Source organism: Papilio machaon, chromosome 16 (assembly GCF_912999745.1).
Source record: "Papilio machaon chromosome 16, ilPapMach1.1, whole genome shotgun sequence".
Classification (NCBI taxonomy): Eukaryota; Metazoa; Arthropoda; class Insecta; order Lepidoptera; family Papilionidae; genus Papilio; species Papilio machaon.
Genome location: NC_060001.1, coordinates 5,136,127 through 5,159,114, shown reverse-complemented (window position 1 = coordinate 5,159,114; position 22,988 = coordinate 5,136,127). Strand labels below are relative to the sequence as shown.

General features: G+C 34.9%; 1 protein-coding gene across 1 annotated transcript; it reads left to right on the top strand.

Annotated features, from left to right (window-relative positions):
- Nucleotides 1-1,053: 1,053 nt before the first annotated feature.
- On the top strand, nt 1,054-22,809 carry LOC106711152 (angiogenic factor with G patch and FHA domains 1). The gene is made up of 12 exons (XM_045681654.1): nt 1,054-1,228; nt 1,367-1,439; nt 1,576-1,802; nt 1,937-2,095; nt 2,186-2,230; nt 2,318-2,600; nt 3,032-3,198; nt 4,550-4,678; nt 5,202-5,307; nt 5,406-5,613; nt 6,898-6,997; nt 22,621-22,809. The coding sequence occupies exons 1-12, from the start codon at nt 1,061-1,063 to the stop codon at nt 22,807-22,809; spliced, it is 1,854 nt and encodes a 617-aa protein (XP_045537610.1). The 5' UTR covers nt 1,054-1,060.
- Nucleotides 22,810-22,988: the final 179 nt, after the last annotated feature.

Genomic DNA, 22,988 nt, shown 5'->3' with positions numbered 1-22,988 from the left:
TTGTAAAAGATGTTCACATATCTTAAAATGCGCCGGAGTAAGAATTAATGTAATTTTTAAATGGTAATGGTAAAAAGACCTTTAAATAAATTCTGATAATTTTTTTTTGTGTTTTTTGTTTGTGTTCAAGACGAAGTGGTCAGTGAAGGAAGGTATGGGTAGGAAAGATTGAAGTTAAAATAATTTTAACACGACGAATCGATATTACCGATCTATCGCATCGATTTCACGCTTTAACGAACAATCAACTATGGGTGTGTTCCGATATGCACTGCGACCACTGTAGAGTGTGACGTCAATTCAGTATACTGTGAAGCCGTTCCTTTATAGCCAGTTGTACTGGTTACGAGTTAAAACGGAACGCAATCCCGTATACTGTCAGCCGCATTTTTTGGCGCGACATTCAAATGAGTGTATTCAAGTTTTCTAGTACATTAAAAAAAACTGTTTTGGAGTACTGTCAAATTAAAAATATTTTAATTAATATTAATTATAAATTGAATTGAAAAAATTTTAATGAAATAAAAATAAGTACTTTTTCATAAAAAGAATATGTTTTTCATTATCAACACAGTCTAATAAGGTTAATTTTTGCAATTCTTCCATTGTTTTATTTATTAATCCAAACTAATTACAGAACTTTAACATTTCTGATTAAACTGTAGTTTTGTTATTAAGATGTGAGGCACTCGGGTGGTTTTGACTGATCACGTGATCAAAGTACTGAGAGTACCTTACCTCGAAAACGCCAGTGCTCACAGTAGAATATGGCGGCGATTTATGACGTCATATATTTCCCTAGGGTACTGCGGCAGTGTACTGGCAGTCCATAACGGAACGAATTTTTCTACAGTGATAGCACTGTGCAATGCTCGCAGTGCATATCGGAACATACCCTATGTTTTCATCAATAGACCATGGACTAAGTCTATGTTTTATTGACTGACATTGACATTTCACACTGACATTTGTTGACTTGTAAAATAAGAGACGAATAGAAATAGTATTAATTTACAATTTATCTCAATAGTTTTTAGTTACAATTGGAAAACAATAGAACATGGATACTAAAATACGCTCGATGAATAAAAGTTCACTTAAGCTTAGGAATCTACGACTAAGCTTAAAATACAGGCCTGAAATTTTAAAGCTAATTTTAAAAATGCGTCAATGTTTAAGGAAAAAGAATTCTATAATCACTCGACTACGAAAGCAACTAAAATTATTGGTACGTATAAATAGATAATTTGTTTAGTTATTCGTATTAACCAATATATATTTTGGATGAAAACAGTGCAATTATGCGTGACCATTATATGTTTATCGATAGTAATTTTACGACTAAATATTTACCTTAAAATTCCAGATTAATAGTGAAGTGAAATCATCATTTGTGCAAACTGATAATACAATTCCTGAATTCAATAAAGGGAAGTCAGGTAATTATATAATACATACATGATATTAATTAGCAATCTATTTTAAGATAAAAACTTTTTACATTAGAAGTTTTAAAAGCATGTTTAACAAAAGAGTAAGTTAGTCATAACCCTTTCTTTTAAAATATTTTTCTAGATAAAACACCTGAAAATGATAATGATAAAATATTGTCCGATGTTAGTACACAGACTAGCAAACTTCAAATTAGTGATGATAATACAAAAGAAGATTTGAATTCTGAAGAAAACATAGAATCAAAAGTAACTGAATGGAAATTACAAGATGATGAAGATGATAATGGGAAAAGTATAACAGAACAAGTGAAAGAAGTTGCACAATCTGCTTTAAATGAAAGCGGAATGGTATATGTAGAGTCAGCTGGAATGTACTATGATTACAAGACAGGGTACTATTATAATTCTGTGAGTTACTTGGAGTACTAAATAAAATTTCTAATTGTTTGAGATTTTGACAAAGTGATGTTTTTTTTTTTCAGGAGCTTGGCTTGTATTACCACACAGATACTGGCTGTTACTATTATTACTCAGATGAAAAGAAAAATTTCGTATTTCATTCATACCCTGATAGAAGTGCTGAAATTGAAAATGCTCCTTTATTCAAGCATGTATTAAAGAAAGCTAAAAAGCATAAAAAGGTATAATATTTTTACTAAGAGAGTTATTTTTGTCATGATAAAATGATAAATAGTCACTAAAATGTTTTTTTTTTTTTTTTTTTTTTTCAGGAAATGAGATCGAATATTGATAACCTGACGAAAAAATTATCTCAGGTTTCACTCCAAGGCCCAGCTGCCTTAGGTAAATAATTTGATCTGAAGTTATCTCCCAATACCAACATATGAAATGTTATATTACAGGACAAAGAAGACGATGAAGTCAGCAAGCCGAAAAGAAAAAAGATTTTGAGAAGAAAGAAGAAAGTGGACATTAATAAAGATGTTGAGAAATTTGAAACTAATACTGAAAACATAGAGAATGAAAACATGCAAGTTGATGGTTCTGCTGAAGATTCGCAGGAAGAAGTTAAACATGATGAATTAGAAGATGGTGAATGCAGTGAAACGGATTGTGAAGAGCTTAGTGAAGTAGAAGATGATGTAGAATCAATCATTAGTTCATCAACTGCTACTGATGATGATGGTAAATTAATGGCTTTTTAAAGTGATTGTTTATTAATAGTTAATTGGAATTGATGTAAATGTAAATTAGCAATGATTGATTCTATCAAAGAAAGTAAATAAATATGTAGTGTGTTCAATGTGAAAATGAAGAACAGTTGCAGGAGTAAATAACATCTGATTTTCATAAATGTGCATATTTAGATGGATGGATGAATGTTTGTTTGAAGGTATATCCAGAAAGGCAGCATGGATCTCAATGAAATTTGCCATAAATGTAGAACATAGTCTGGAACATAGACTACTCATTGAGTTTTTTGTTAATTCCGCGCGTTTGGAGCCGCGGGCGACAGCTACTACAACTATAATTTAAAAGCTATCGGGAAACGCGGAGCGTTTTTTCTCTGTTACTGGAATAACACAGTAATTGTAATATATTTAATTTGTTCGCAGACTCAGTAGCAAAGCATCATCCACCCTGTATGCGCATAATAGTGCGGGAAACTAATGTAGAGAAATTGAAAATTGGCAGTCTGTTTGTTATTACAAAAGATGGTGGCTCAATAGGCAGGGAGGGTGAACAACATGCAATTGTTATCAAAGATAATAATGTATCAAGGGTAAGTTGAACTTTATATTTTAATCTAGCTATTGCCCGCGACTCTGTCCGCGCGGAATTTAAAAAAATCTTTGTAATTATACTATGTATTCTTCCAGACTATGTTCTACATCTGTTCCAAATTTCATCAAGGTAAGATACCTTCAAACAAACATCCATCCATCCATCCATTTAAACATTCGCATTTATAATATTAGTAAGATTAACAGACAAAATAGCTTAGCTTATACAGATGGAAATTGGTTAATGCATACAGTTTATTTTGGATAAGCAAGAAATATCTATAAACAAGAATTATTGTCCGTTCCCAACAGATGTACTGCATAAGCGAGAAACTGGTACTCTCGCTTATTGAGGTTTTACTGTATTTCGAAACCATTTAAGTCGTTTTCTCAACAATCTTGATTTAAAATGAAACAATCAAATGTTCTACTTTTAATACTATACTAATAATAGCGACCCGCCCCGGCTTCGCACGGGTGCAATGCAAAATATACCTACTACAGAATAAATGCACAATTTATTTAAGGTACTTAAATGGATAAGGATTAATGCTGTATTGTTTAAAATCACTTCGTAAAAGAATAAAAATGGTTATGCTGGGTTATCCCTAAGAGATAGACATATACCATCGCGGACTTTTTTGTTGAACTTTTTAAGGTGAACAATACTGTAGTACATTATTTTGGTCTATCTCGTAGGGTTCAGCCAGCGTTTGCAATATAAGCGCAAAAAACGTGCTTATTTACGACATCACATTAGAAAACTTTAAATTTATCAGTGTTTCTCTACTATATTATGCATTTATTATACATACAAACCTTCCTTAAGAATCACTCTATCTATTAAAAAAAAACCGCGTCAAAATCCGTTGCGTAGTTTTAAAGATCTAAGCATACATACGGACATACAGCGAAAGCGACTTTGTTTTATACTATCTATGTATGTATTGATATACTACTGTTTGGAATGTATAAATATAAATCCATCCATTATTCAAAAGGTCAATCGACAAGTTTTGAACAATATCAAATTAATTTTATTCCCACTTAGAGGTGACTTAACACATTTAATTTTCAACAAAATTTTATTGTTTTTCCAAAAAAAACATTGTTATTTACGATGGACTATTAATTACAGAAAAGGTTGCCTTTTACAAGACTGACTTGTTCATTTTTTATCACTCAAGATGATTTGGCGTCAGATTTTCTTTAGTTTTATTTGGTTACCAAATTTATGATAAAAAGAACCAAAGTAATTAATAACCTAAATCTAAAGAAATATATGGGAATTATATTTTAAAAGTATTTTTTTTATTACTTTTGATTGTAACAGTGTTTTTCTCTCACCAGAAACATTTAGATATAAGATACAATTTTGAGAGAAAGCTTTATATGGCAACGGACTTGGGCTCCAAAAATGGAACAATATTGAACGGGAATCGAATGTCGGAAAGTCAAGATATTAGCATACCAATGGAGGTAAGAAAAAGTAAAAAAAAAAAAGAAAACAGTAAAAGTAGTAAAAAAAAGTAAAAAGTAAAGTTCTAAATCTATGCCAAATTTAATTGAGATATATTTAACCGTTCAAGAGATATCTAGTAAAAAACTTTCATCCATCCATCTAAATTTTTGCATTTATGAAGGTCATTTGTCATTGCATTTATAAGTGACTAGCTGTCGCCCGCGATTCCGTTCGCGTGGAATTAAAAGGAAAACTTTACAAGTAGCCTATGTGTTCTTCCAGACTATGTTCTACATCTGTGCAGCATTTCATCAAGATCCGTTGACCTGTTCGGGAAATACTTTTAAATAAACATCCATTTATCCATTTAAACATTCGCATTTATATTATTAATATGATTTAATGGTCTTTTTTTTTGTCGCCAACAAATGATTTATCCTTTATTTTATAGTTACTGTAAGAAAGTTGTAACTATTTTTTTTAATATTGAATAAGCCAGCGCTTGATCACTCTCCCACCTGATATTAAATATATCCTTAGGTAGTCCACGGCAGTACACTGCAATTGGGAGAAACAAAGTTATTATGCCACATACACTCCGGGAACGAGACATGTGGTCATTGTGAACCGGGACTTCTAATCGATTGTTAGTACAATTTTTTTATTTATTATGCTTAAGTATTGTACATTATATTTAACTATCTTTAACTTTAACCAAAAATTAACAGAAAATCGACTTTATAGCTGAAGACAAAGATCGCAAAGTGGCTTACACACGTACCTGCAGTGTACAAAAACAGCACCAGCTGGAGCTGGCGCGACTGAAGAACAAGTACTCGAAGCCGCCGCTGGCCATAGAGAGCGAGGCGTACAACGATCGTGCGCAGGCGCGTCGCGAAACTGTCGGCTCCTCACACTCCGCTGAGAAGACACAGAGCAGCGATATCAACTCGTAAGTTAACTAATTTGAAACAGTATGTCAATCACGAACAACCCATTGATGTTACCTATAACCATGTACTCGTAGATTTGATACGCAATGACATCTCACACTTCTTGGTATTGGTTTCAATTTCACAATGGAACGGACACTACCTTCGAAAAATATTACCTCAACCAGAATGTTTTTAGATTTGGTTAGAAAAAAGATGCCGTTTATTTGTTTCGGTTTTCCTCAAAAACTTTTTTTTTAAATTTTTAGTGATCTATGCTAAATATCTTTTATCTATCTAATAAAGCGAAGTCGGGATAGATTAAGTTAGGTTCTAGTTGAATAATTCTATATCTATATATATAAAAGAAAGTCGTGTTAGTTACACTATTTATAACTCAAGAACGGCTGAATCGATTTGACTGAAAATTTATGGGCGGATCGAATAAAAATCTGTTTTGTAAATAGTTCTTGGTAATCAAACATTGAAACAATGCGACCGCATCCGGCGTATTGGAGCGGCTCTTACACGAAACAATTAACCATTCTCACGACCAATTAAAACTTTTTACAAATTAAAATCCTCGCACATGTATCTTTTTCATTAACTATCAATAAAAAAAAACTTACTCAATTAATTTATAAATGACTAACTATCGCCCGCGACTCCGTCCGAGTGGAATTAAAAATAACGTGATAAGTAGCCTATGTTTTATTCTCGACTATGTTCTACATCTATGTCAAATTTCATCAAGATCCGTTCAGTCGTTACAGTGGTAGATCCAGCAACAACAATATTTGTTGGGTGCACGAATTGGCCGGGTCGACTGGTGAAATACCACGACCACACAGAAGACAGACGTGAAGTGGAAGCAATTCCGCGTACAGTCTGATGAGTGTGGTACCGGAGGCCTAATTTTAGTCCTCTTTCCCTTCCCATCCTTTCTTAATAGAAAAGGATGGGAAGGGGAAGTGGATTCAGCGGAAGAGGAGACGCATAGGAAGAAGAAATATCCTTTTTCTGTGCGTCCCCTTCTCCGTTAATTAAAGGGAGGCAATGCATCTGAATTTGCGGATGTCCATGGGCAACGGTTGCCTCGCTATTGTGGCGAATCCTGGTGGCCGTGTGCTCGTTTGCCACCTTATGATATATATAAAAAAAAAGTCGTGCCAGAGATACCTTCAAACAAACATCCATCCATCCATCCATTCATCTAAACATTCGCATTTATAATATTAGTAATTTTTTGAATGCTTGTTATTCAGATGGATTTTAGTTAATAGTATCACATTTGTTTCTGTCAGGTACATAACATCAGAGAACAAAGGATTCAAACTGTTAGAGAAGATGGGCTGGTCGAAGGGCGAAGGTCTCGGGAAGGACAATCAAGGTGACAAGGAGCCAGTGAGTATATTTTAGCCATACATTTTGTTCCGAGTTAAAATTGTTTATTATCCAACAAAGGAAAGAAGAATTAAACAATGAATAATATCACCATTTGGTTCTTGACGTGACTAATTAGTCAAGTCTGGGGAATTTATTTTAACCTCACCGTGAAATTGCTTATTTCTAAAATGACTTGATTTAATATACAGTATTCCTTGGGTTCTGTATATTTTTGGATTAAATTTTTGCAACAGTTTTTCTATCGTAACGTAGCAACGTACTAGCGCAGGCAATGAGTATTGCTTTGACCTTATCATTATTGTATGGTAGTTTGTGTCTTGTATATTTTGTAATAATCGTCAACTGTTATTTTTTTTTGATCAGATAGTTAATTTCCATTTACAAATGAAATTTTGTCTAAAGCCAAGTCAAAGCCTACTCTTGTTTCATATTTTGGAAAGCACCGCTGAACTTGTTTCTGATAATTTGCTAGTTCCGATCTTTTATCTATATATATAAAAGAAAGTCGTGTTAGTTACACTATTTATAACTCAAGAACGGCTGAATCGATTTGACTGAAAAGTGGTGGGCAGGTAGCTTAGAACCAGGAAACGGACATAGGATAATTTTTACCCCGTTTTCTATTTTTTATTCCGCGCGGACGGAGTCGCGGATAAAAGCTAGTTTTAAATAAAATGCAATTTTTATAAATAACAGGGCCCTATAAATTCTTAATTAATAAATCGATCGAATTTGTGTCGTATATAACTCGGAATGTTTTGGGTCGGGCCCAACTTTTATTGCGTCGTAATTTCGTACGTTACCCTAAATTTTATGTTATTTTTTTACCATTTTCGGTGATGAGTGTCTGTCTGTAGGTCAGGCGGGCGTGGGCCTACCTGCCCATTTAAAACAATTTGCGTATACTTGTTTTATTTCGAGTCGCGTCTCGCATTAGAGCGAACCGAATTACGATGGGCCATTAAATCCTGTAGAGACGATGACTTTTAGGGTACGCGCACACTGAACATTGCCCGCTCTTGTAATTACAGACCAGTAGCGGACCTATGAGCAAATGAATAAAAATCTACACATGCTAATTTACTCTAGTTAGACAAGTTTTCACCAAACTAATACGTTTCTGGACTAAGCAAACAAAAAACTTAATTCATAATTGCGTACAAACTTTTTAACTAAGTTAAAAAAAATGCAACCTGCCGCTGAAGTTAATTCTTATATTTGTAACTTTGCGATAATGATCAAATGTCATTATTGTTTGCCATTTTTAGGAATGTTAGCGATATAAATTTTCTCGCAACCTTTATTCGAAAGGTTACAGTAAACGCGACATGTGTTAGGCGCGAAGGATACTTTTTTTTGCGTATTTGTCCGTGTAACGGACTACAATACAATGTGTGTAGTGTGGCGCCACTCGATGTCCGTCACTCGGTAATTGATGTCGGCTCATAGAACCATGCCGCCACTCCGCTTTAATTGTTCACTCATCAATTAAGTCTTATAAGGAACTCATTATCGTGTTAGTAAAAAAGTTTTCCACTGAAACTTATCAGAGTGAGCAGAAATGGCAAGTCCAAGTGTAAGAAGATTTGATTGTTCCAACAATACTTAGTTTTGTGGAATACAATATGGTATTTTAACAGTCTACTTGGTTGTTGATTTTATCATAACAAGGTACTTAATAAAGGAAGGTACTTACTAATATTAATAATGCTAATATTTAGATAGATAGATGGATGGATGGATGGATGGATGGATGGATGTTATGAGGTATCTTGGAAACGGCTCAACGGAGCTTGATGTAGAAGGCACAGATGTAGAACATACTCTGGAAGAACACATAGGCTACTTAAGTTTATTTTTTTATTCCGCGCGAACGGAGTCGCGGGCAACTGCTAGAATGTACAGTACATATATCCGGGAATCAACTTCAGCATCATAAACGCTGGAGATATTATCGTAATGTCTGCTAAGGGCCACTTTGAGCTCAGCAGCAGTGCTAATCGTCTTGTCCAATCAACTGCCACGCTTGTGCCGATGTTTTTATAACCAAATAGGCATATCATGTGTACAACCAGATGGAAGGTTATAGTTAAATTATACGCAGTTGGAATAAGAGATGTAAAATCTGAATATTTTAATATGTATTCCATATAATTTACTATTTCATATAGTATATGAAAAGTAAATAACCACTCACCAAATTCATCTTGTGATGTGTTTTAGTCAATAGCGCTCGAATAATTTAATGCGCATCCAAATAATTTAATCCGATTAAATAGATAAATATAAAATGGTGTACTAAGAAACTAACTATATAAAACTAGTGAAACTGTACAGATTGTGTATAGATAAACCGCAACATTAATTTAAAGCCGACTCGCAGTATCGGCTTACCGCACAACTGTCCCGAATGAAATTTCAATCAAGTCAATGTAACAATACTATTTATTTATTAAACTAATGAACATTAAACCCCACGAAACCGCACAATATAATCTTAATGCAAACCGCAACTACAATGATCTAGACGCTTATAAGTAGGCTGCAAAATTTATTTCACTATACCGTAGAAACTTGATTATCACGAGCTCAGTTGCAGTCCGATTACGTGGATTGTTCTTCAATTTTTTTAAGAAAAACCGCAATTTTTTTTTAATTGAGTCTTAAAATGTAGCTCCCCCTTACCTCAATGAAGACTGCTAATAAAAATATTTAATGAACATTGTTAATTGGTAATGTCATAACTGATTTTACGTATTATTCACATGAAATAAATTCCAAATTGAATTCCTTTGCCTTATATTAATATTATAGAAAGAAGTAAAATATGTTACGTTTTCTACGTTTCAATATGTTGCAAAACTTATGTACATATGGGATTATTATGTGGACTTAGAATTCGATCTAGTATATAAAGTACTAGCTTTTACCCGCGACTCCGTCCGCGCGGATTAAAAAATAAAAAACGGGGTAAAAATTATCCTATGTCCGTTTCCTGGTTCTAAGCTACCTGCCCACCAATTTTCAGTCAAATCGATTCAGCCGTTCTTGAGTTATAAATAGTGTAATTAACACGACTTTCTTTTATATATATATTGTAAGATATTTGATGCAAAAGTATTTTAAAAGAATTAAACTAACAGCGAAACAGTGAATTTAACTACTTCATAATAATCCTCGCTGTAGTATAAACTTTAACCGAACGTAAGTAAACAAAAATGTCAGACGTTCCGCAATGACGGATGGAAAGAGACTGCCTCGAGCAGCAGCGCACGCTTCCTTATAAAACCTTTTGTGAGACTACCCTCAACGCTCCTAACACGGCCTCTCCTGACTGGAGGACGTCCTCGTCCTCCTGTACTTCTTTGCAACTTTGCGAACCATAGGCACGACGTTTGCATAGTTCGTTTACAACAACATAGTGAACCATAGGCACGACGTTTGCATAGTTCGTTTACAACAACATAGTGAACCATAGGCACGACGTTTGCATAGTTCATCTACACAAATGACTTCAGCACATGACATAGGCACGACGTTCGCATATCATGTGTCATCTACATGTGCATAACATAGGCACGACGTTCGCTTATTACACACATGTCAGATACATAACTACTCGTATAACATAGGCACGACGTTCGCTTATTATACGCAAGTAGTATCACACAATCGTTCGTATAACATAGGCACGACGTTTGCGTGTCATACGAACATAAGATGTCTCACCGTTAAAAAAAAAAGCAGAGCATGTCTCGGGAGTCCACTCCCCTCACCGTGGCACCATGTAGGGCAAGCGTCCCGCAGTCCGTCCTCTACATGATATTAATGGCAACCCGCAGTTTGTCAGTCCTGAAAATACCCTAGAAGCATCTCCTGATACAGAACGTCTCACATTCCGTTCACAATCTCACTTCTGCAGTTGGGTATCCCGCAGTCTACGCAACGCAGAGCATCTCGACAATACATGGACAAAGCAAACTGAACTAATAAAGGGCATCAATGACTATTACGACATAATGACATACGTCTGACTCAGGTAATGGCTTAACACGCTCAGCGCAACCGACTAGCCTTACAAGTTCGCTTTAAAATGAAAAAATCATGTTGGCATGTAACGTGTTAAATCTTGCCACGACTCGGCCTTACCTGACCCTCACTAATAAACTGATCGGGGTATTCAATTTCAGTCTTTAGTAAAGAACACATCTTTAAATTAAATGAAAAGTCTAATGTCGACTTATTTGGCATCAAAACTTGAAATATAAAAATATTGGTTCAATCTTACCGCAGTACAAATTGAATAGATCGCGTCGACAATCCTGTCTGCTGTGAAATACACAGACAGCGCGTGAGCCTCACTATTCACATATTCCCATGCAGAATACATGGCTTGGTCCACGCTACCCTTGTTTCACGAACACTGGTACGATTCTGATTTCGACTCAACTTACTGCGACTACAACGATCATCACGGTAACGATCTGACATTTTTCTCTTTGCATTTATTTTTTACGAAAATGCAAACACAAACACAGAGTGAGCAAAGTGGATAGAATCACGTGGATCCTATCCCACTTCTGATGTAAGATATTTGATGCAAAAGTATTTTAAAAGAATTAAACTAACAGCGAAACAGTGAATTTAACTACTTCATAATAATCCTCGCTGTAGTATAAACTTTAACCGAACGTAAGTAAACAAAAATGTCAGACGTTCCGCAATGACGGATGGAAAGAGACTGCCTCGAGCAGCAGCGCACGCTTCCTTATAAAACCTTTTGTGAGACTACCCTCAACGCTCCTAACAATATATATATATATATATATATATATATATATATATATATATATATATATATATAGATAAGATGTATAAACACGTTTTGCAGCTGTTTTATAGAGTTTTAATTATACTCTGGCCATTTTATATACAAAACTTATAAATTGACAATATTCGTAATAAAATTTAAACATCTCTTGTGTCCTTTGAGAATGTGTCGGTCATGCAGTTTGGTGTCGTATTTGCACAACGTGTGCCCGTTGAGCCCGTCGCTTGACCAAGTGACGACTCTTGCACACCGCAAACATGACCGAGTGTCAGGTAAACATCTTTACAATTCTCGCCTCTTCACGCAAGCTGGAATATTTTAAAATATATCTAAAACTATTATTAGCAAGCTTCATGTCTGCCATTAAGGCAGTAAGTGGGACCGTACACTTCGACGCCGAATAAGTAACCTTAGATAATGTAGGTTCAAGGATCTAATCAAAGTTTCTATTAATATAAATTTTACTCGTTACATTACTTTAGGTTGAAAGTAATTCCTGTTTAACAAATTCCGTTTGGTCTATGCCAGGGATTTCCAAACTATTTTGGTCAAGTGACCCCCTTTTCCAAAATGAACCGCTACCACAGTCCCCCATGGTCAAATTACCTACTTTTAAGATCAAAGGCCGGCAACGCATCTGCAATTCCTCTGGTATTGCAGATGTTCATGGGCGTCGATGAACACCTTGGTGTTCCCGCTACTCGTTTGCCCCCTTTTCTTATATTTATAAAAACAATTATATATTATTATTATTCATTCTGACTAAAGTCAATAAAAGAAGACAAAGTGAGAATTAGCATTGCTTTAAGTTCGATATCGACCCCTTTGGGAATCCCTGGCCTATGGTATTAGAGTGAAATTCTAAACCAATTTTGAAATTTTCTGCAAAAATTAAATTTAAAAGTAGTGAGGTGAAAGCATTTCGCAATGCTATCATACGTCTAGGTATACCACCGTGAGTCGAATTATAATTCTGCCAAAAAGCCCAGCGCAGACTGCAGAAGCGTAATTGCATACCTTCGTTACTGGCGATTAAAATGAATTTAATGGAACATAAATTGCTGGTCGTCAACTCTACCATCTTTTAATAATTTTTAATGTATCACTTTGTGTAATTTTTAAATTATTTGATGATTTAAAGTGGCTTTTGAAAATCATCATCGAAAAATGCTAGTCTCTTTCTAGTATGTAAAAAGCTGATGTATAAATAAACATATACGTAATAAGATAAGATAAGAGTTCTCCAGCTTACGTTTAATAAACAGAGGCGATGATTAAAAAGGGTTCTTTCTATTCCTACCTTCCTATACATTCCTCATTAGGAAATAATGACAAGAACAAAACCTAAATAAAATAATTATATTAGCATAATATTTATATTTGTTTCAATACTTTGTAATGTGAGTGCAGACAATACTCATACGTGAGTGCCGTAGCTTGCAGCGATGCACCCATTCAGAGTGCTCGGTGCTCCTTCAATTTGCATACGTCGTATTGACGCAGTGCACGAGAGAATAATAAATATGTAGCTACCGGCACATTTAAACACGCTCTTTGTACAAGTATTTCATTCATAGCCACATTAATTGTACTTAAATATATGAGAGATCCGAAGTAGTAGCTAAGTATCAAGCTTCGTCTCGGACGCGATTCCGGAATGAATCCCGGACGCTTTTGACTGTTGGTTTCGACTGTTTAAACCCTTTTGTAAATTCGTATTTTATTCCCGCTTATTCTCTTTGAAGATAATAGAGACAACATAGACTAAAATATAGGTAATATAAGTGTGGCGGCAATGGATTTTTAAGGTTACATTGTCCCACGAATAATATCCGTACAGTTTGAGTTAAGGGACGACTGACTAAATAATGATCTGCATTCGTTTCTGATGAAAAGTGTTCGCGCCGTAGAAATGAAGTTTTTTTTTAACAAAATGCAGTCAGATGCAGCCCACGCCAACTTACAATAAACTTTATTTCGGGACTCCACAAAATGCGGACTCTTAAAAAACTCTTTTTTTTTACACTTTTACAAAAACCGCCTTTTAACCGGTCGCAATGCTATAAAAATGAAAAGATAAAATTTGAGTAAATGTTAACAACCAGCCTCAGTCTTTCATGATATATTTTCCGTCGTATCGTTCCAATTTGAAAATAATTTAGTTTGACTATTTAAATGAAGTCTGTGATATTCCTTTTTTGATTTGGAGGTTTTCTGAATGTAGCATTTTCTTTTAATTTCATTTTTTCTTAAATTAAAGTATGTATTTGAGAAACTGCACCTCTCTAGCAATTGATTAATCTGGTATTCTTACTTTCAATTATAGCCTACGATACATCTTCATTAAATTAACTTCTATGAAATAAGACCATTACATCCTTTTAACCAATTACTTTATCGTAGTTGTGCACGCTAACTTTTATAACAACGACAAATACTATAAAAACCAGCCTCTTTGTAACAGTATTCAATTTGCAGGTCCATACGTAACGTCTATTTAACCAACCATAATATTAGCAACATTGTTGCAGTCTATATTAACGTGCAGACAAAAAATTGTTAAATTGTTTTTTTTTCCTGTTGCTAACGATCTTTCAAGTGGTAGACAATTGAAAAAGTGGTGCATAGCTAAAAACTAGTTGCTGTGCAAATGACTGGGTTATGCTTTGATTTGGAAAATCCTCCGGCTTAACCAATATGTAGCGCGCTGTCATGATATCTATCAGCTTATTAAAGTCTTGTTTTACAATATTCAATTAAGACTTGTTTCACAATATTCAATTATTACTTGGGACTTTGTCAAATAAAGTTGTTGATGGCGTTTCACAATCACCAAAGAAGCTGTGAAACGCAAACTATTTTGACAGTATTTTGTGTCAGTTAATTTATTTGTTAGTTGGTTGTCCATCAACAAAACTATGTAAAATATTTTTCTGAGAGAAACATTCGCCATTTTTCCTTACAACTTTTTTTCCAAGCAGTGGTTTTCCTTATAATAATATGTATTAATTCATATTTTATCGTCTATGGCGAAAGGTATACTTATTAATTCAAGTAACGAAATAAACTACACCTATGTCTATACCTTGGAGATGCAGAAAAAAATTAATTTAAATAAAAGTAAGGAATAATAAAGTATGAAAATATAGAGGTGCATAAACTCATTGACACTTGTCTGAACTTTAAAATACACAAGTTAAACCTATTCAACATCAATTGATTGGGAATCGAACACCATACGGATACTTAAAAATCCAATTTTAATGCAGTCGCTGGGTTTTATTTGCGCCTCGAAATGATACTAAGTGTTAACTTTAGCATCAGGACTCGCAATAAAATTTTAATAACCGCGTTCACCTATGTTTTAGGCAAAAAGTATCATACTCCGGTTTGCGGGAATCTTAACCAATATTGGAAATGAGATTGTAAGTTTGAATGCTTTTATGCCATAAGGTATTTATATGTTCTGATACTAAATATGTGAGATGCGTTTATGACTGAGTTTACAATAGAAGACTTTAAAAAGGTCATCATATTATTCCAATAAAATGGATATTTAGTGTTAGAAATTTGAGATAGTCCCTGGTGGACTAAGGATCTTAAAATGTCGGAGTTAATCAATTTTTTGTTTCATTCTAGACAAGTATTTGAGTACATAAAGCCGAGTGTAAAGGCTAGTTTAAAATTAAATGGGCCGAAAGCGATAACGTCAGCGCGATAGTTGCGATTAAATTGTTGTTAGTTATTTTCTCGCGTGCGTTCTGTTATTGGCGCTAATGGATTTTATTTTATATTTTTATAACCTACCGTCACATTTGCACAGGAATGAGAGCCGGCGAGACTGGCTGAGTGAACGTCGGACCTGCTGTAACATTTAAATCGAATCTTTATTTTTATCTTTATTGAAATTATATTTGTACGTGTATTGTAAACAAAACAGTTCGCGTGCATAAGTGAGTCGAATCGCGCGGATCTGTCTAGCTCTTTATTGTGTACGGCCGTTTTTTATTGACGTAAACTTTTTCAGATTGCAAATATAAACATCTAAAATTTTATACTTTACTACTGAAAGCCTTGATATTATCGTGCAATAAAATAAACCAGTACAATATATATACAATAATATGTACAATAATATAATAAAACCATCATACTAATATTATAAATGTGAATGTTAAAATGGATGGATGTTTGTTTGAAGGACGGAGCAACGGATCTTGATGAAATTTGGAACATATGTAGAACATAGTCTGGTAGAACACATAAGCTAGTTATCAGGTTTTTTAATTCCGCCCGGACGGAGTCGCGGGCATCAGCTAGTTATATATAAACGTTAGCATAATATATTGAATCAATTATTAGAAACTTATTTAATAACACTATTAATTGAAAACCAATGGTAATCCGTAAATCGGTCCAATGGGACGTGACATGCCGATATTTATAAAATCGCCACTTAGCACAGAAATGTATCTTCGCCCAAACTCACTCATTTTGTCAAGTAATCGAACACTTTGTGTTGCTTAAAGTTACAAGAACAAAAAAACTTTTTCATTCTCTGAACGTCTACACTATTTACTTTTATTTAATTCATTACTCTTTTAAAACAAATAACTTGTTTAAAATGTACAACAACGTTATCTCGTAACTGCCAGACATTGATAAAAATGTCAAGTCAATACGAAATATAGCATTGAGATGGCTTGCATTCGTTGTTGCATGGGCGTGTGTGAGTCGTCAAAGTGCAGGCGCGGTCCATTCGTATGCAGATATGCAGACCCCCGAACCCCGCTACTTTAATGTTTGAGCTATAAACTTCCAATGCGCTGATGGGTTACTTACGTGACAGCAAGACGTATGCTCCTATCTACCTTCACTATCTTGCAGTTGTTTATATCGTTGACGAGCTCACAGCTCCGTAATCAAGGTTTAAAACTATGACCTTTGTCCTCACTATTTTTTTATTATTACTTTTTATAACTTTTAAACTTTCGTTAACAAATAAAAAAACAGTTTTTTTCGCAATTCTGTAAATAGGCTATCTGTTAGAGCTGCCTGGTCGTATAATTGGAACTAAATGATATAATTAGTAAAGTAGCGGCTGTAAATTTCCGCTCATTATGTCCTAATCAAAAACCTTATCTTATTTCACAAAAGGAATTGATACACTAGAGCATCTACTTTATTGAAGTTTTTTAGGTAGAATGTGGTCATATTGTTTTACTAGTAGGTTTACAGAGTTCAGATTGCCGTATATAAACAGTCTGGTATGCCGAAGCCGTGAATAATCTACATGGTCCTCCGACTTAAAAGTAGCCAGGCCTGAATTGCCAACGATGTCCCTAAGGCGTCCTAGGGGAAGCGCTCTGCTGGGGAGATTCCGAGAATGTCGATGACGTATGAAGACCCAAAGCGCACGTGACTTTCGTCATATCCACTTTGCAACATGTGTTTGAAATATTAATCGGTTTCAAGAGCAGACTGATGTCTATCTGATTATGTAGTTATTTTACATTATTTTCCGTTTTACTCTAAAAATATATCATCATCAGCCATTGTCTGCTGGACATAGAACTGAAAAAAAAATAAAATCAAAAATTTGGCATTAACTAAAGCTGGCATGGCGCAGTTCGCGAAAGAATTTGACGTTTTATTTTTTTTCCATATACACCGCTGCTCCAATTCCTATTCGTAATGTCAATGCACCAATGACCTCCTTTTATTTTTATGTGGTAACCCTAAATTTGTATAAAGATGTGTCCACACTATGTCTGTTATTGATACATGAATGTGAGAAGACCTGCGTGAAATAAATTCAAATAAAATGAACACTTTCATTTTTGTCGTGCGTTATTTATGTTACGTTTTACTATCTGTCGTATACTCTAAAATTAAAGTAGCTACAGGTCACAGAAAACTTAACGTTTAGTAGCAGGTTTTCAGGTGTGATGAAAAAATGCGTTTACGATGTGTACGCGCCAATGGTCGCAGTGTGGAGACACCCTAAGTGAGCAGTTTTGCAATTTGTGGCAATTATTGTTTTCTCGGTATTTACAAAAAATGCCACATCCAAGGAATCGTCTCGCTAATTATCCACTGGTTTCCGAAGTATTCGCCTTAATCAGCCGTAACCGCTTCAGACGTTTATAGTTCACGTGTTTAAGGCTGGGTCTATATTGAATAAATGCTAATTTAATAAATACCATTTGTTGAAATCAACTATAATCATTTCATTGGAGTTTTGGATCAAAAATGGCTTGCTTTCATTTTCTTAGCGTTTTTTCTCTCTCAGATGTGACACACAAGTAGGGTAAAAGCAACGCGCTCTACATATCTTAGCACACCTTCCAGAAAAGGCTTGCTGATTGTTCCAATTTAGAGAAATATGTTGAGCGTTGGAAAACATTTATCTTTTCTATTAACTAACGTTGTATAGCTCAAGCGACAGGTGCATTGTAAAGACGTATGAATACTAAATAACGCAAACAAAATCATTTCACCAATCATGCTAAATAAATCACTTTAAAACATTAAGTCACGTCAAGTTGCGGCTAAGACGGCCTTTTGATTTACTCACATCGTCGCAAACTTCATCATTCAAATTATCTTAATATGCAATCGGTCCATAAAGCGTCGTCTTTAGTCGTTGGATGTAGCCGTGCTCATATAAACACAGCGTTATAATCAATCTGTATATCTAGGTATGGCCCTACCTATAGGGCTGTTACAAACTGTCTAGAATGGGAATTTGAAAAGATTCCAAATGCGTTTGTGTCGCACGAAGACAAGACTTTTGCAAGATCGTCGGTGGTTCATGGGTTAAGCACTCGACTTGTAACCCTGACTTGGCCATAGGGAGGAGGGAGGCTGATGATGATACTTTCGTTCATATTAATGTGTAATATTGAATAAGTAGGTACTAAGAAAGTAAGCAAAATAGCGACATATTTGTAAAGGATTCCGTATGACATATTCTACGGAAATACATTCCATTCATTGGTTGCTAGAAGTTTAGAACGACTCTATTTATTTAACAAATGGTGGTGATTTAAATAAAAAATATAAGTCTTAACAACCTTTCCGTTTCCGCAATATTATTCGCAGAAAACAACATTCAAAAGTACCTCAGTAAAACCGCTATCTGGAAAGAGATCTGTGGTACTGAGGCGCTCCTCCATTCTCGTACCTTTAACGCCATATAAGGAGGTCCATTGACGAAATAAGGTTTCGCAGCTCTGGGAAATCGGTGATAACCTCTCATTGAGTTCTACAAAAGGAACCGTCGACAAATGCCGTCGAAGTGGCCAAACTTTGTGTTTTGGTTATACGAAGATTACATCTTTAACAAATGACTTGCGTTACGACAATAGTCTAAGAAAATTAATAATCAAATAAGAGGGTGCGTCTTTCTATTGGTTTTATTATTTTAAATACATTTCTATGAACTACTCTCTATGAGCTCCTCTTTACCTTTCACAAGAGATATGTCGCTTTTGTAAGGCATCTTCTAAGGCAGGGTTTCCCAAAGGGGTGTATATCGAACTTAAAGCATTGCTAATTCTCACTCTGTCTTCTTCTATTGACCTAAGTCAGAATCAATAATAATAATAATTGATCTTAAAAGTAGGTAATTTGGCCAGTAGGGTCGGTGGTAACGGTTCATTTTAGAAAAGGGGGTCACTTGTCCAAAATAGTTTGGGGATCCCTGTTCTAAGGTAACGGAGTTTTACTTAAAAAATACGAACAACATCTATTAACGCTGTTGACTAACAAAGTTCACTGACAAAGTTCTGTAATTTCATTTTGATTGCAAAGGAATTGTTTTTGCTGCAGTTAAATAGTAATGGCACGTACCGGCCATATGTTATCGTCGCTGTATTCTTGAGCTGCAAACGAGCTATCTAAACTGCATCACGCCCACAACAAATGCAGCGTTGCATCTTACCGATTGTTATAAAGGTGCATACATATTACGTAGATGATATATTCAGAGTTAATATACAGAGTAATAAATGTCTGTCTAGCGGACAGACATTTATTACTCTGCTTAAGTTTTTTAAACTTTTTTCTTTAGTGAAATGTAATTGTCTACATAAAAAATAATTTAGAGCAATCTTATTATAACTATCTTCCTATATTGAATCAATTAAAACGTGAGAGCGGTTTTTTTAGTTCATAAGCGCTTGTCTCACTGCAAATTAATATATTGAATAAGTTTGTCGGCGCATTCGGTCGCTCCTATAGAAGCGTTAATAATTATAGTTCATACAATGAGTCTATGAGGCATTGAGGACGGCTGCAAGCGCTTTAATTACACGTTTAAGATGAAATGCGTCGCTGCGCGGCTCTATTATGTGTTCTCTTCAAATTACCGCGAGCCACTCGATTGTTTCCGTGCGGCCGATCTGAAAGCGAACCACGTGTACGTTCACAGTTCACCAGTTACCGAGCACCGGCGGCGCGGCGGCGTGGAGCAACCTTTACTGCATTCGTCGGTCGCCGCGACCACTGCGAGAACCGACGCCCGTCGTTAAATTATTTCATCGCATGGTCCGCACCGTGACGACCACTGCGTGTCATAATTTAAACTCTAAATAAAGTACTTTACTTTCACATATATGGCTTTTATGACTCGCTAAAGTAGCGGACTCGCATAAACAACTGTGGTCGACTTCTTTAAAATAGAGGGTTGCTCATTCCGAGCGGGATGTTTGTAATTTATGTTCTTTACGTGAGTTAATCTTATTTTTTACCATCACGAGTCCTTAGGCGTAAATGTAGATTGTAATCTAGTCGTTATTGGCCAATAAAACGTAAACAATTTGACGCTTTACTTTTCAACGGTGCACCTTAATTATCACTTTAACGTAGTAATTGGCCGCGATCACAACTTTAATAAATCGGTAAGTTGTGACCTACTTGAAATTTGATGTTATTCGGGTTTCCGAAATAACAGATACGCGTTGTTCTGCTGGTGTTGTAGTGGCCTTAGAGTTGTTTTGATTCGTGCTATTTGCCTCATAGACATGCGTGGATGCCGTCGGTCGGTGTGCAGACGCACGTTCTACCGGAAATCTTGACTACCGCTCGTCTAGAATGTTCGCTCGCTAGTCAATGTATTGATTGTCCCCCCGATGTATAGATGCGTAGTCGCCTAGCTTTTACGGTCTACTAGCTGGGTGCTTTTTACCTCTCGCCACCGCGTAATTCCCGCGTCGATTGATGTTCGTATTGCAATTATTAATTCGTACTTCGAATGCAAGAATGAAGACTCGTTGAATTATAATTCGAGTCGTTGAAAGCTTTTTTAAATGGAAATTAAAATGCCTATCTTTGTCATACAAATAGTTTCTTTACTAGTGTGTATGTAACTTTCTAAGGACATAAAGTGATAATTAATTCAATACTTTCTGAATTTTGTTTTTTCTGTGTGTTTTATCTAAAATTGCACACGTTAGTTCCCTATTTTGCAAATAAATATTTATATCTTTCGTCATAAGAAGATAAATTCGTTTTACTCATTGTAAGCTGAGAAAATCAGTAAGTTTATGTGATATGGCTTTGATTGTGTGGATAAAAAAAATTACGATATTGATTTCAAAGAATCTTATAATTATAAATTATAATTAATTGACCGCAAAATCATAAAACGCATATAAAATTTATGACAATTATGTATTTTAAAACTATAAAAGTAGTGGTTAAAATTATAATGGCTGGTCCGAGTTAAATATGGCAACCTCAATAAAATCGAGATATAACAATATTATATTTAATTACTACTGTATTTGCATTAAAAAAATACGCTCACATAATGAGAATCTTCAAATAAAAACGTATTTGCGTTTCTGATAAATAAAAGTTTTATTTAGTACTTTAAGTTTTATTTACATTTACATTATAAAAATAAGAAAACATATTTATTTATATACCTGATAAATAAAAGAAACGACATAAAACGTTTTTAACTAAATTTAATAGTAAATAATAAAATGAATAATCTTTCTACAATCTCTAAATAAATTTAAATTTTGTCACTTTGATAAGGAAAACTAAATAGAAAGATGTCTTAATTTAACACGCATTCGATATTTTAAAAGGTCCTTACTGGCGTTGCATAGTCTAAAACCAGACTAAAACCCTTTGTAAAAAACATAAGAAAACAATAATTCTGGTATTCGATTCGTTATAGTTTTTAATGTATTCGAAAAATGCCGTTATTTGACGATGATTTTAAAAACATAAAACTCTGAATTCGATACTTCAAAGGACAAACCTATCTATAAGGTGGAGGAAGCCGGTTTCAGTGGTTAAAACGAATTAAAATTGCACCTTTCAAATAAAATATATGCAGCTTAATGTTACTTAAATAAAGGGAGCAAAGAGCTATCGTCACGTACGCCGGTGTTGGCGTAAGCCGACAACTGATTACCACAATATTTGCAATAAGCCGATCTATTAAAGTGTCTGCAGTCCGTCGCGCATCGATCAACAGCTCAGTTTTTCAATCTACCCCTTCGACATCATGATTGCTTCCACTTGTTTTCTAAGAATCTATTTATATCTGTCTATCTACTTATATTAATTGCATTTTAACGTTGTGCGTTGCGAGGATTAAACATTTCGTGGTATATTAATGAGAGAAACTTATGTGAAAAAGACAGACAATTAAAGAAAACAATAAAAATTATCTTCTGGCTAAATAAATTATTTTTATAGTCAAATACTGATCGGTTACTAACCAAAATAATCATATAAATCTAGTGCACAAAGATGGGTAATCTTTCAGATTCCGCTGTTGAGTAACGAGAATAAAGCCGGCCTGGGCGCGACCAGCGCTGCGCCCCCGCAGCCCCGCTTTCACCCTCCGCCTGTCTCCAATCTGGGCCCCGCCACGCTGCGTTTGGCCGCGCGCACCAAGATGCTGCAGCCCCCCGCCAAAGCCTTCCAAGACCCATTGAATTATGATTCCGATTAAAAATGTTCATATTTCAATGAACCTTTGTTTTATTTTTTTCGGAAATCGTCCAAACCCCATCCTATTTAAAACTCTGCTCGTTCTTAACTAATCCCCCTATGAAAGGATTGACAATGCATCCATGACTCTTTATAATTCATCTAGTTCATCAAATTAATATCTAAGTTATCCAATCTACC